A 14,777-nucleotide genomic window follows, 5' to 3' on the forward strand; every position below is an offset into this window, starting at 1 on the left:
TTAAATAATAAAAACAAGAGACAAGAGACAAGAAAAAAAAGAGAAAAAGAAAAATGAGAACGTTATCAAATGAGTCTAAATTTATAAAGTAAAAGTTAAGGGTGATAAGAGTATTTAAATCAATACAACATAATCTCTTGATTACCAAACACACTTCTACTTTCGATAAAAGTTAGAATTGAAAATTAAAATCAAGATTTTCATTTAAAAAAAACTAGTACGATAAATGTTTATATTAGAAAGGTATGATAAATGTTTTTAAACCAATACAAAATAACTCCTAGATTACATATTATATTTGGCAAGTTAGTAGGATAAAAGTTAGAATTAGATACCAAGATATTCTAATTTAAAATGTTAGTATAAGTAATAAAATCGAAAGTTATAATATCACAAACTCAGTAACATGAAGGATTTTTCTTTTTTCTTTTTTTCTTTTTTTTTTAATAAAAAAAAATTCTAAAATAGTAATAAGAAAATAGTCAACCTAACCTCTTATCTAAACATGGATATTATCGAAAACCAACAAACTCAATCTTGCACCCCAAACATAGAATTCAACATTTTCTAGTAATCTTGATTGCCAACCACAAATATAATCATAATCACATTCATAGTAATCTAAACACCCATAAATTGATATAGAGTTTTCATCTTTTTTTTAGGATAATTTCCATCCTAATTAATCTCTCATTAAATCCAATCAAAATGGACACAAATAAAATTTAAGAAATATTAATAGGTGCAACAGGAGGTTACAAAACCAATTTAAAATTTAAAAAAGAATGGCTAATCTTATGACAATAATATCTTGTCTAAATCAAGTCAAATAATTTATTTAATTACCAAATTAAGGTACTTATCTCCATGTGTCAGCATAGAGAGGCGAGTAGAAGCCAATGCGAGTAGGAAAATAGCAGGAAAGGGAAATGAGGCCACCAATACCTTTCCCTCGTTTTGTGAATTCAAATTTCAAAAAACGACCCAACAACTCTCTCCTCTATACTGATTGCATAAATCCCAACTCGAGAAAAAGGAAAATTATTAGAACCCCACAAGAAATTTTGAAAGAAAAGTAATACCCAAAAATAAAGAATCGATTTTTGTTTTGTGTTGGGGCCTTGGGCGTTTTGGGTTCTGTGGCGACCATCAATGATATGTGCTCGCAGTTGAGGCGTGAATTGGGATTTCTTTCCTGGTCTTTGGTGGGTTTTCTTGATCGATCGGTTTCAAGAGCAATGGGGTGCTTCTTTGATTGCTTCAAAGTCAGAGACGATCGCCATCGACCTCGATCGCACCTTGTTTCTGAATCCCCTTGTTCCAAGTACAGGGTGCGTTTTCGATCCTCGTTTTTCCTTATTTCTTAATGTTCTGTAGTCCCTTCGTCTTGTTCAAATAAAGAAGGATTTGGGGAAATAAAATCAAATGGGAACTTTGTTCCCCTGTGTTCTCTGGAAGATTCTGTCCTGATTCCACTTTTTCAACTTTTGCTTTTATCGGCTTTTTGTATAATGTGTTTCTTTCTCTTCCATTCTGCTGCTGTTATTGGGGCTCATGTAGTATACCTCTGCTGGATTACCTGAATTAGGTAGCTGATTTGGCTTTGATTTGAGTTAAATTAGATGTTCAAAATGCGAGATTCTACTCTTCTTTTTTATGTCTTTTTTTTTTTTAGTCTACTTTGTATCTGAGGGAATCAGGGAAAGTTATAAATGGATTTTTTTTATGACTTCTCGCTTTCTATTTCATGCTTCAGGCACCTGTGGTAGCTCGAAATCAGTTATCATCTCTCTTCCTGTCTGAAGGTAGATGTTTGCCTCATCCATGTTTGTTCCTAGTATTCAAATCTGCGGATTCTTATTTCCTTTTGTGTTTTTGTTTTATAAAAGAGAATGAAGATTCCCCAAGGAAGGATTCAGGTTCCAAGTCTTTTGGGTCTCCACGATACACCAAGGATTTGATGGATGAGGTATGCAACCTTCCCAATTGTGTACAGCTCCAAGTATAGTGTGTGCTGATAGTGATGGCTCCTGGTATAATCATGGCTTCAGTTCGACAATTGGAATGTAATTAGTTGGGGAAATGAAAGGCACGAGCTAGAATGAACTTCTCTGCTTTCAAGTTGCAAACTAAACATAATGTTTCAAATGCTGAGAATGTTCTTTAATTCCTCGAGGTCTTAGTGCAAGTTTGGGAGTGATTTTAAAATTGATAAGATCCCTTTTTGTGAAGTTCAAAATAACTCTAGAACCCGTCTTTAATCACTCAAAATTATTTTAATATTTAATTTCTCATACTACCAAATTTTGTTTCAAATGATTAAAAACATGTTTTAGAGTGATCTTAAAAATGAAAAAAGTGATTTTAATTGTTTCAAAATCACTCACAAATATGCTCTTAATCATATCCTTGACTGGTATAATATCTGTTAATTGGCATCATTATAATCTAATAATTTGGACATTAATTTGCAGGCCAAATTTCTTAAGGCATGTGGGACTATTGTGGAGACCCCAGCTGAAATTCGGAGACCATCCAGAAAGCTTTCAAATGCATCCCCTGAAACACATCCAGATCTTTTACGTACACCTGTTAAACAGTTGGAAGAGGGGGAAAATGAGTCAGGTTCAGCTGAACGCACACCCAGCAGGTTGTAACATATATATGTAAAACCAACATATATTTCATGATTGATTTTGCATAAACTTGGAGGGTCTACTTTAACATTTAAGTTTATTAGCATGGCCATCTTATAACTTGTTGAGTTAATAGATTATACATGCAAGTTCTGCCATCTATTCCCCCAAGAACTGAAGAATACGGTACAATTTTTATAGGAGGATGTGAAATTTGGTCCAATATATTGGCTTTTATGGTCAAGATAGTATGGTAAGTATTGTTATTCAAAAGAGATGCAGAAAACCTGTGCTGAATTTAGTCGAACTTTCAGTTTCTGCCTTTTATTTTTAATATCAGACTCATATAACTTTCCAACAAAACTTGGACCATGTCTCACATTATGGAGCTTGTTGATACTACAGTTGTACTACCAGTGAACAGAATACTCAAAGAGTCTCTGCTTACCACATTGAAGGCAGTGAGACTGGAAGTGTTATTACTTCAGTAGCTGCTCTTAATAGTTCTGATAAAGTGATGACTACATGCCGGAGTAAATCCGTGCATTTTGAATGTGATATAAACGAATCTCCCAGCCGAAGTTCATCTGGAAACGGAAGAGAAAAAGTAAAAGGATTTGATTCATCGGGTAATAGGAGTGTATCGAAGTCATCACCTTATCCAACTCCTCTACAGCTATCTGGCGAAATGCAAACACCTGGAACTGTTTTTCCAGAAAACTTGGATCATGGGAAACCAAGAATCAGGTCCCAGTACGTTTATTCAGTTATGAACTCGGTTGAGAGTGCTGCTCAATTGAAGGCACTGAAGGAAGAAGAATCTAACCTGGAAGGAATTTCAAGAGAAATGAGAGAATCCGTTCAAGAGCTTGAAATGATGACACCTATGCCAGAAAGGAATGTGAAAGCAAATACACGTGAAAAGGACTTGATGGTGGAAGCAAGTTTGGCTGCTTGGTTGAAACCAGTATCTAATCACGATGATGATAGCAAGAAATTTGGAGGTGCAGATAGGCCAATTCGTGTTGGAAAAAGTGCAGGGGACAGGCCAATCATAGGGATGGTTGCTGCTCACTGGAACGAGGATGAACCAGTTCAAATCTCACCCAAGGAATGGGATGGGAATGGAATCCCAAATTCCACCCATAAGTACAAGGAGGTAATTTTATGACTGATCTTGAGATTTTCCTTTTTGTATGAACTTGTATGGTCAGTTACCAGATTGCTTTCCTGTTATTTGCAGGATCAGAAAGTGAGTTGGCATGCGACACCATTTGAGGAGAGGCTAGAGAAGGCACTATCAGAAGAAAGCATAGTTACAAGGCAAGCCTACTCTGTCTTGCTGTCTTCCATGTATTTTTTCTAGAGTAGAGCTTAATAGCTGGACTTCCCCTTTCCCCATCTTCTGTGGTAAACGTGTATAGCGTCACTGGTCTCAACTCACTGAATAAAACATTATTAGTTCTTTGGAAGAAAGTTGTGAACCTATAAGGGACTTAAAAATAACCCAGAAATAGGTGAAAGATAATCTTTGTTTTCCTCTCTGAACAGCATTATATGTTTGATACCATAAAACGATGATTTTGAAACTCCTTACACTTCGCCTATCTCTAAGCCTATAAAGTAAAATCTGTATCCTTAACGAAGTTTTAAGCAACTAAAATTTCGTGTGCATTTGTAGCTTCAGGTAACAAATAGATATGATACTCCAAATAGAACTCATAAGGTATTAGAATAGAATAGCTTGGAAATTAGATAAGTGAGAGCAGTCGTTAACAACTTATGAGATTCTAAAATTAGTTCAGAGTGTTTTTAAAATGTCATTATTTTAACATATGACCCATCGCCATCACCTAGTATAAAGTCTGAATTCTTGACCAATAGGTCATAAGTTCAAATTCTCCATTCCAAATCAGTCACTACAAAAGTTTTAGAAAAATAATGGCCTAGTGGTCTTTTAATATCCTTCCAAAAGTCATGTCTAAACCCACTCTAAATTAATGGAGAGACTTGAAGAATGGTTACTTGAGCTTGTATTCCCATGTCCCTCTAAATGGTAACCAAGGTGTCCGAAAGAATTTGAACAAAGTATAGACGCTTGTGAAGTTGAAATGAAAAACCTATCATATTGTTTCAAAGTTTTTACGTTCTTGTGTACATGATTATGCAGGAAGAATTTCCAAAGAAAGCCAGTAGCATTTGATGAGGAAGATGATACAGCAGTTTCACGGTTGCAATCTTCAATCCAGCCAAGTTCAGTGGTATCATATTGATAAAACAAGTACATTTTTACGGCTGTGTTATCCAACCCAGTTGTGATTGGTAGCTTCAATCTGCCATATAGTGATTGTTATGAAATTCATATTTTGAAAGCTCTATCATATCACATCTCAGTTGAGAGTTTTCTACAATGCAATAGAACAAGGAAGTGGCTGAATATTCCACAGCTTGCCTTTTTTTTTTCTTTGTAGTGTTGCTTTATAGCAGCAGTAAAAAAAACTTGCGTTATGTAGCCTCTGCAACTTTTTGTTTATGGGTTTGAACTTGTAAATCTTCTTGGATAATGGACAATGAGTCGAGTTGTTGCTTATAAACTTGATTTGCAATGTTGTAGACAAATTGAAATTTGCCCTTTTGATCATTGGCAAGGATGATCTTTGGAATGGTTTTGATTAAGCTTAAGGAACATGTTTTTGAGACACCAATTTGTTGATTTTAACTTCAATTGTCGACTCCGAAAATGAACTTCAGTTTTTAAATTATTAGACTAACAATCTTCGATGTATATTGTTTTATTTCAGCAGTATAAATTGAACTGTCATCTATCTAAAGAAAGAATAGTGATAAAATAAAAGAGCATACAAAAAGGAAAGCTACAAAAATTGCACCAAACAACAAATTACAAAAAAGAACTTATTAGCAATCACAAAGACCTAGTCACCGATAAGTCCAAAATAAAATATAGAATCTAATGAGGGACCATACATGGAGCGAAGTCCAGCTTGCCACAATAAAAGCCCTCTCTCCCAAGGAGTCAACTGAATATGTCGTGACAACAACATTTGTCCTTCTCAAGCATGATAAGAACTTGTGGGAAAAGCTGCAGCGATACTCTTATGAACTAACTAGACTAGTCAACATTTTCACATCGGTCTAGGAACCAACCAAGAAAATGTTCATAAGAAATGGCATTGGTTCTGTAAAAAGTTCAGAAGCCATCCTTATGAGTGCTTGGGGGGGAAGAAATTTTATAATACAACAGAGCAGGAAAAAAGCTGAATGTCAACAAGAAACACTCATCATCAATGGTTTTTGTTCTCTAGATTTACATCTTCCGACTCTCTACACAGAAGTATAAATCATCCATGAATTGGCTCACAGCCTCACACAACAGAACACAGTTCTGTTAATACTTTAGCATCTAACGTCAAGAAATGTACACACATCATCAACAACAGATCAGCCAGTCAAATAATTTGAATATTACTCCCAAATAAAAGAATGCAAAAACAAAGTTCGCATTTTTCTAAACTAGGTGCTGTGTACTGTATGCTTATATCTAACATGCGTTTTTGTTCTGTATGATGCTGAATTTAAGGCTGATTGGAAGAGCTCACATCTTGCTCATGATGGCTGCTGACGGGTTGGCTAACAACAGTAATATCTAAACTGCTTCCTTCAGTTTCTGCAGCAATTTCTCTAACATCAGCGATTCTTGCTTCTGTTGTCTGAATATCACTCCATTCCCCATCTCCAATTGGTCGTAGGTTGACCTCACCAGAGACTGGTATTGCTCTAGAGTCACTCAAGCATGCTTTATCCACATTATCATTTGACGAGTCAACGTGCTTTGTTAGCAGAGAACTATCATTACCTGGACAAGACTCCATTTTCTCCTCAAAAACTTGTATATGTTGTCTGTAGGCAGAAGTAACACATTCAATTTTAGTAGCCACAAAAAGTCAGCATCACACGAATCCTATCAAATCTACTGATAGATACAATATCGATCTATATGGAATCAAGAGAGAGTAGAGCTCCATTTAAAGGCCTTTCTAGCCTGCTAATAAATTTGTTTTTTTATCTACTTTAGAGAACACGCTTGAAATGTCAATCGAATTTTAAAACAAAACAAAATTTTGAAAAATAATATTATATCATTTTAAGATGTGAATGTGGTTGTTTAAAACAAAAATAGATATTGTCGATAAACAAAGCATAATTTTTTCAAAGTACAAAACTAAAATAATTGATAATAATTTTGGATCTATTATATCCAGACAAACAATAGTTAAATAAATTTATTGTTTAAAAAGGCCAAAATTGATCTATAGGGTAATAGCTCCCATGAAAGAGGATGTTGTTGCTTTAAGAGATAGCAAAATAGTGACACGTGCAACTTAATCAGCTAAACAATTATGGAGAGGGATAAGAGTGTAACACAACTGCATCCAGATTGGAAACTTTAGAAAGGGAAAAGATGATAAACCTCTGAATTTGTGCTTGTAACCTATTTATATATGCCATAAGCTCCTGCTTCTCCTGCAAAGCAGCTAACTCTTTCTGTTTAGCATCCTTTATTTTTGCTTCAGCATCAGCCTCTGAAACCCTGACTTTTTCCTCTGCTCTCACAACAGCACCTTCTAGAATCACAGCCTGCTCTCTAGCTTTTGCAAGCTCAGATCGCCACATATGTGCTTCCTGATTAGCAGCATCTCTTTGTTTTATCAACTGATCTCTTTCTCTACTCATATCAATTAATTTTGCTTCATACTCTTTGAGCTGGAAGTGGATGTGAAAATCAGAACATAATATAACCATAAATAGAATACGTATAAGGTAGCCATAACGACAGATGGGGTACAAGTCCTTCCATGAGTTCTAAGTAAGTGTTATATAATAAAGTAGGCAATACCTTCAAGATGGATGCATCCAGTTGCTTCTCAGAATCTTCTTTTATACGTTGAATTTCTGCACAAACGATTTTCCTTTGTTTATCCATCATATGAGCTGCAGAAGCAGCAGCCTCAGCAGCTTCAGCAGTCTCAGATAATTTTTCAGCTATATCATTTATTGTTGAATCTCGTGCACGAAGATCACGAGCCAAATTCTGTAGTTCCTCATCCTTGACCCGTAGTGTCTCCTGGACAAACATAGAGATGAACACTTGGAACCATATACAACAGGATGAAATACCAGAAGGGCCTATGGCATAATACATCCATAGTTTATCACGTCTCAAGCAAATCCAGCCTCATACAAGGAGTAGCATTCTTGCACAAGCAACATGATCCAAAATGAGGGTTCAAAATGTTCAAGGCCTACAGTTTTTATTGTGGACATGAAAACACCCATACTAGAAAGAAATGCAGTCTGCAAAAGCCTAACATCTAATTCAGACTATTGTATATGAAATCTCTGCCCATATATGAGTGTGTGTGTGTATAACAAACAAAGAGATGTACTAAAACCAGACCATAAAAAGAACACTGCCCATCAAATAACTACAAAAGAAGGGTCTTCCAGTCGGTTATTACCAGGCCTTGATAATAAAAAATTGACTGTGATTACAGAAGAATTTATTCTAGTTCTCCAAACCAAAAAGACACAAGTTGCAGACTAATAATTGAATGATATTATCATCATAAACCATATGAGTGTGTTTGGGGCAAGGACTATCCTAAGACTATAACAACCACCTCTTGCTACAGTGAGTACTATTTTGTATTCCCCAATTAGCTACAGTCAACACTACTTTAAAGCCCTCATTTGCTACAGTATTTACTATTTGCTACAATTTTTACTATTTTACATTCGTCATTTTTTTTATTCTTTGCTACAGTATTTAATATTTCCTTCTCAAACTAAAATAGTTTACACCTCAAACAAATACTATTATAATCCAAACTAAAATAATCTACACCTCAAACACAAATCATTACAACCCAGCTATAATAACCTAGGATTATAATAACCAATTTCTTGCCCCAAACGCCCCCTATATTACAACGGATAACACCTATATCATACGTAAATCTAAAAAAACCACCAACCAATATAAGATATCAACAAATTTAAAAATCATTCACTAAAATAGAGAATAAATAATTTTTAAAAAATAAATATAGGAAGGGTTGATTCTAGCACATTTTAGACGTTGTAATAAACTCAACACTTCAAAATTTATACGGATAAAAACCTAAAGTACACGAAGGTCCATCAACTTCCACAATTTGGCATGGGACCACATATTCACCGACAAACAAATGGAAAATGGTAAAACATTAAAAAGTGCAACAAAACATTTGAGAATCTGAAGTCATTGTGTCAGAAGAGCATAATGCATCAATCATACTCCAACTATTTGTGTTTTCTAATTTGCACGTAGGCTGGAATAATAAACCAAATACAAATGAAGCCTTACACCCATGTGCTAAACTAACATGCAGAAGCAGCTCATCCTCAGTATGGAAGAAAATATTAGACATGTATTTCAAATATACAAGATGATTTACCTTCATAATCGCTAAATCATCCATTGGGCCATCAGGGGTTTTATTTGTAATAATTCCCAGAGTATTTCTTAAAGTAATCTGCATCGCTCTTTCAATTTCTTTAGAACTTTCCTGGGCAGTTGAATTGGCAGCAGCAACTACTGTGGCCACTGTTCCCAATTTTGCAGAGCCACTGCCACTCAAGGAATTTACAGCCTCTTTATGGGCTTTAAGAACCAACTGGGTTGCACTGATTGGAGAAGGTCAAAACAATAATATTAAGATATTTTGTATCAGCTCATACTATGAATCTAAGGAAAATTGAGGAAAATTATTAATATGTTTCCTTAAATAAGGTGAATCATTATATGTCAAAGAAAACAAGCCCACCCTGGGGAGTCCTCAAACAACGTTAAGAAAATTATTGATACCAATTATATTGAGAATAAAAGGTAATAAAATTACAAATTTTTATTATATACGAAATCAAGCTTTCATCGAAAAAAGTGAAAGAAATACAAAGCATATAGAAAAAGGGTTCTAGAAAAAGGAAAAAAAAAAAGCGGCAGGGAGCCCAATACTAACTACAAAAAGGGTCTAAAATTCAACAAAATCAAACCAAGATTATAATTAGAAAAGAGCATATTAACCGACACCCACAAAGAGGCATTAAACTTTGCCCTCTCCTAGACCTCCTCACTTTCTCACTCCATCTCCCTAAAAGTCCTATTATTTCCTGATAACATAATTACAATATATAACTCTCTTGACATGTCACTCATGCCTGAAGTCATGAAACAATTGCCTATCTTCATATTTACCCACAAACTTCCATAACTAATTACCAATATACATCTGAACCCTTATCATATTCCTAATTCTATTCTAATATCATTCCTATCAATGAAATCTCCGAGTTGAAATGGTGTTCTCATAAAAACTGAAACCAGACTATTTTACAGCTATTATTCAGTAATTTATTCAAAGCCTAAAGTTCTTTGGAGGAATGCTGAAGAATTGCGGGAGGGAAACTATTAAAACTCTTTTATGAGAGGTTTAGGTGGAAAGAGAGAGAAGAATCTTCACAGCAGTTCTTGAAGATTTTCTAACTTTTGAGATTTTAAGGGGTCTCTTTCTTCTAGATGATGTTTCTTTCCAGTAACTTTTGTAGTCATAAACCTTCTACTTCTGCTGATTAGGGTGAAATTTTCAGAGCTCCTTAGTGGCCGGGACTGGGAGATTTATTGTTTTCTTATCAAAGAAAATTGATTTTTACAAAACTCAAGATTGCAACCATTTCCAGGTTACGTGTACATCAAATAGTTTGCAATTCAATAAATATGCACAAACAAATGATTATTGGTATTATAGTTTGTAGATTTTTTAAAGAGCAGATAATTTTTGTTCCAAAATTGTTTTAATTTAGAAAAGGAGATTGATTTTCATAAAATTCTAGATTGAAACAATTTCCAGGTTAGACATCAATGAGTATGGAATTCTACAAATATGCATAAATAAGTGATGATTGGTATTGTAGTTTTTAGAATCTTTAAAGAGGATATATTCTTGTCCCAAAAAAATAATAGAGGATAACAGCTAACTTATTAAATGTAATTCTAATCTAGAAAAGGAAATTGATTTTTACGAAATTCAAGATTGCAACCATTTCCAGATGATAATCAGTTTGCAAATCTACAAATATGCATTAATCAATGTTGATCAGGTAGTTTTCAGTTTCTTTATAGAGGACAGCAGATATCTTATCCTCTTGTTCTATAATTTTCTTCTCCATAAAATCTCAGAGCATACACTCCAATGGAGGTTCAGAAACTGCCATTTTATGTATGAACGTTAGTCATAATATTACTGAGCATGAAAAGGTATGGAAATAATTGTGCCTTATGTGGGTTCATGAAGATGTTGCACAAATAATATCACCGATATGAGGTATGTTTGAATGACTTACTGCAAAGTAGACACCCAAGCTCTAGCTGCACCAGGAGTCTCTGCACAGAGGAAGTAATCTTGCTTCTGGGGTGTGCCAATATCTGAAGGTACAGTTAAGACATTTGAAATTGTAGTAAATCAGTTTTTCAGAATAATATCCAAGTAAATATTTTTCCCAAATTGATACAAAATAAAGTAGGAAAAATAATGTGGATACAGATACAGCAACCATCGTACTTTGGTAGCCCACTAAAACAAAAGAAAAATTGAAGAGAAAATATAAATTAGTAACTATCAAAGCGATAATGAGTCAACCAATAAGCTGTAAGAATCAAACTTACTGGAAATTCACGGGAGAAACTGTAATATTGCTATTTGCATCAAATATAATAGTTCCTTTGATAGTTGCCTCATTTCTCCTAATTCTATGGCATAAGTTGCAAGAGAGGGAAAAATGAGATATTTCCATGTCAAATAATACACTGAACCAAGCAAGAGAAGAGAGAAAGGTTGTAAATATTAGACGTATGGTTACTTGTATTCCATTTTCCCTGTTGTTGGGTCCAAAATTACCCATCGCTCGTTCCATTTCCTCAACTGCAAAAATTATAATAGAGAATATCAGATTTGCTACGATGAGGGCTCATTGCCATCATAATGCAGTCCAAGAATAAAAAGATGCAGAAAATAGAAGACTGATCTATATATGTGACCACAATTGAGCATTTCTGCCCATAAAACTGTCTGAGACTACTATCACATCAACGGCCATATTCATAATCACAAAGGGGCTGTTTGGGAGCCCGTAATGGAATGGGTTTGTAATATAATATAATCCAAAATCCATGTTTGGATTGGGCGTTTTAGGCCTGAATTATAATACACAAACTCATTCCATTCTCACAGTTTTCAACCCAACCCTCTTTCCCACCGTTTTCATGCTTTACGATCTCATTTTTGTTCCCATCTCGATTCCTGGCTCATTCCAACCCTACTCTCTTATTCGCAGTAATCCTGATCACATTCTAGCCTCCCAAACAGCTCCAAACATGCAGACAGCTAGATCATGACCCTGGCCGTTTCTCACATTTCTCATGTCCTTGAAATCCCAAAGGCCAACTTCCTCTTATCTTAATGAGAACTGTGAACTTTTGAGTGATTTAATTAAGTCTTCAAATATCACTAAAAGCAGTCTAATTTCTCCAATTAAACGAGTTATCAACGAAAATTTGAAAATCCTGTTACAAATGGAAAACCAATGCCAAACGAATCATCAGCGGAAGTTTCCTTATCTTGATCATGACAAGCGAAATTCAGCTATCGGGGCCGCTCAGGTCACAAAATGAGGGAATGGGGGAGGGAAGACAAATGAAAAGAATAATACTAAAATTTTTCCTAAATCAATAGAAAACCAAAAACTATCCCACTTCGCCAGACAAAGCCCACGAGAAAACCCCCAATTTAATCACCTAAAATTCGACGAGAAAGATTCAAATGGAAGAGCTAAAGCCAGCGCAATTAAGTAGTAATCATCAATTCAAAACAAAAGGCGAGAAAGAAAGAGCTGCAATGCTTTAATTAACGATCGTACTGTTTCAGATCGCTTGAGAAGGGGACCCTGCAACAAATTCCGACCAGAACCAGAGGCCAGCTGCCGCTTGATCTTCTCCAAACTGTTCCCGGCATCTTCCGCTCTCTGCACCAACAAGAATCATAAATCCAAAACATGTTGAGGCAACAAACATCCCCACCGTCAAATCATACACCGAAAAAACGAAGAGATACCCACCGGTATTGCACCATTGGAGGCCATTTTCGATCAAAAGTGGGTGGCCGAGCTACCAAACAACTACCAGTGCACTATCTGAGGGAATTTGCTTCAGTTTTCAATTCAACCTGCGATTTTCTCACTGCTTCGATCGAGAATTTCCCCAAACGTTTCTTCTTAGGTTTGCTTCTTGCACTTTCAGTTGAGACTGTTAACCCTTGGAATCAATGTTATTCATGAAATTAGAAGAATCTTTATTCAATTATAAATATTTTAAATTAGATGTGTCTAATGTGTTATTTATCTATTGCCTATATGTTGTCCATGAATCTCAACCAAATACACATATTCGTGATCAACCCAAAAATATTAGAGGGGGTGGGAAAATACATTGTTTGTTATTTCATTTAGTTTTTGTTATTCGTGATCAACCCAAAAAGATTAGAGATAATGGGGAAATACATTGTTTGTTATTTTATTTACTTTTTGTCATTTATTTATTTTATATCTTTATATATTATATTTATTTTATTATTATATTATATTTTTTCTATATTTGTATTCTCGTTGTGCATTGTTGTGCTTGTCAAATTTACAACACGTTATCAGCACGAGCTCCTGTCGTTCTCGCTGAAGGTGGGTCCTAAAGGTATGTTTTTTTTCCCTCTTCGTTATAATTAATAAATTTAATGTTATTTTGCATATTTAATAGCTATTAAATTTCTAATATAAATACAATATTTTATGATAGTATTGTCATGACAAATCTCACAAAATTAGAATTTGTCACCCTTGATATTAATGACAGTAATTATTTGTCATGAGTACTTGATACTGAAATCCATCTGGAAGCTATGAATCTTAGCAAAAACTATGATTTTCCTTCGTCATCATCTCCACGAAGGATTGAAAATGAAGTATCTTACCATAAAAGATCCCCGTATCTTGTGAAAAAATTTGAAATAAATGTATGTTCATAAAAAAACAATTATTCTTCCTAAAGCTCATTATGAGTGAATGCACTTGAGGCTACAAGATTTTAAATCAGTAAGTGATTACAACTCTACATTATTTAAAATCAGTTCGAAATTATTGTTATACAAAGAGAAAATTACTAATGCTGATATATTAGAGAAGACATTTTCTACATTTCATATCTCGAATATGCTCCTACAGCAGTAATATTGAGAGAAATGCTTTAAACAATATTTTGAACTAATTTCATGTCTTCTCATGACCAAACAAAATAACGAATTATTAATGAAAAATCATGAATCTCGACCAACTGGGATGACACCATTCCCTGAAGTGAATATGTTGAATTTTAATAATAATCGTGGTTGAGGTCGTGGTCGTGGTCAAGGTCGTGATTGTGGCAGAGGAAGAAATAATTATTATTTTCATGGTGGTCGCTCTAATCATTCAAATTTCAAAAGAACCACACAAAATGATGATCACAAAGGAAAAGCTCCACAAGTTAAGAGTTCAAAAAGTGTTGAAAATAAATGCTTCCAATGCGGAATAACTAGACATTGGTCACGTACCTGTCGTATGTCAAAACACTTACTTGATCTCTATCAAGCATCCCAAAAGAAAAAAGAGAAAAATGTGGAAGCAAATTTTGCATACCGGATAATGACATATTTGACTCATCTCATATGACAAATTTGGATGTGACAGACTTATTTGAATCTCTTAAAGAGAAAATCGATAGAATTAATGGAACATCAAGTGCTTTGAAAATATTTAGACTTAATGTTTTTTTTAATTCATCTCCATGTTTTTCTTCCTCTTAGTAGATGTTAACCTTTATATATTCGAAATGTTGTTTTTCTTATTGTAATTATTTTCTTTTAATGAAAAAACCTTGATTATTTTCATATATTGGGTGATTCAAAATTGAGTACAAAAGACCTATATTTGGCAGACAAT

General features: G+C 34.5%; 2 protein-coding genes across 2 annotated transcripts; one reads left to right on the top strand and one right to left on the bottom strand.

Moving 5' to 3' along the window:
• Positions 1-961: 961 nt before the first annotated feature.
• LOC120072476 (protein JASON-like) lies at positions 962-5,277 on the top strand. Its single transcript, XM_039024851.2, has 7 exons — positions 962-1,331; positions 1,757-1,805; positions 1,890-1,969; positions 2,475-2,650; positions 3,042-3,795; positions 3,880-3,959; positions 4,807-5,277. The coding sequence occupies exons 1-7, from the start codon at positions 1,158-1,160 to the stop codon at positions 4,907-4,909; spliced, it is 1,416 nt and encodes a 471-aa protein (XP_038880779.1). The 5' UTR covers positions 962-1,157; the 3' UTR covers positions 4,910-5,277.
• Positions 5,278-5,912: 635 nt separating this feature from the next.
• SWAP70 (Pleckstrin homology (PH) domain-containing protein) lies at positions 5,913-13,233 on the bottom strand. The gene is made up of 10 exons (XM_039049435.2): positions 12,867-13,233; positions 12,669-12,773; positions 11,613-11,674; positions 11,419-11,502; positions 11,295-11,326; positions 11,097-11,178; positions 9,152-9,380; positions 7,552-7,779; positions 7,126-7,418; positions 5,913-6,554 (listed from the first exon to the last, which is right to left on the bottom strand). The coding sequence occupies exons 1-10, from the start codon at positions 12,888-12,890 to the stop codon at positions 6,230-6,232; spliced, it is 1,464 nt and encodes a 487-aa protein (XP_038905363.1). The 5' UTR covers positions 12,891-13,233; the 3' UTR covers positions 5,913-6,229.
• Between the last annotated feature and the right edge of the window lie 1,544 nt (positions 13,234-14,777).

The sequence above is a fragment of the Benincasa hispida genome, chromosome 1 (genome assembly GCF_027475165.1).
Source record: "Benincasa hispida cultivar pf3 chromosome 1, pf3_genome.v1.1, whole genome shotgun sequence".
NCBI classification, from domain to species: domain Eukaryota; kingdom Viridiplantae; phylum Streptophyta; class Magnoliopsida; order Cucurbitales; family Cucurbitaceae; genus Benincasa; species Benincasa hispida.

Coding starts and splice junctions, on each gene's coding strand:
- LOC120072476 (XM_039024851.2), top strand. CDS start 1,158: ATGTGCTCGCAGTTGAGGCGTGAATTGGGATTTCTTTCCTGGTCTTTG. Junction 1,332..1,756: donor CCCCTTGTTCCAAGTACAGG/GTGCGTTTTCGA, acceptor TTCATGCTTCAG/GCACCTGTGGTAGCTCGAAA. Junction 2,651..3,041: donor GCTGAACGCACACCCAGCAG/GTTGTAACATAT, acceptor TTGATACTACAG/TTGTACTACCAGTGAACAGA.
- SWAP70 (XM_039049435.2), bottom strand. CDS start 12,890: ATGGCCTCCAATGGTGCAATACCG. Junction 9,381..11,096: donor GCTTGGGTGTCTACTTTGCA/GTAAGTCATTCA, acceptor TTCTCCAATCAG/TGCAACCCAGTTGGTTCTTA. Junction 7,419..7,551: donor TGGATGCATCCATCTTGAAG/GTATTGCCTACT, acceptor ATCCACTTCCAG/CTCAAAGAGTATGAAGCAAA.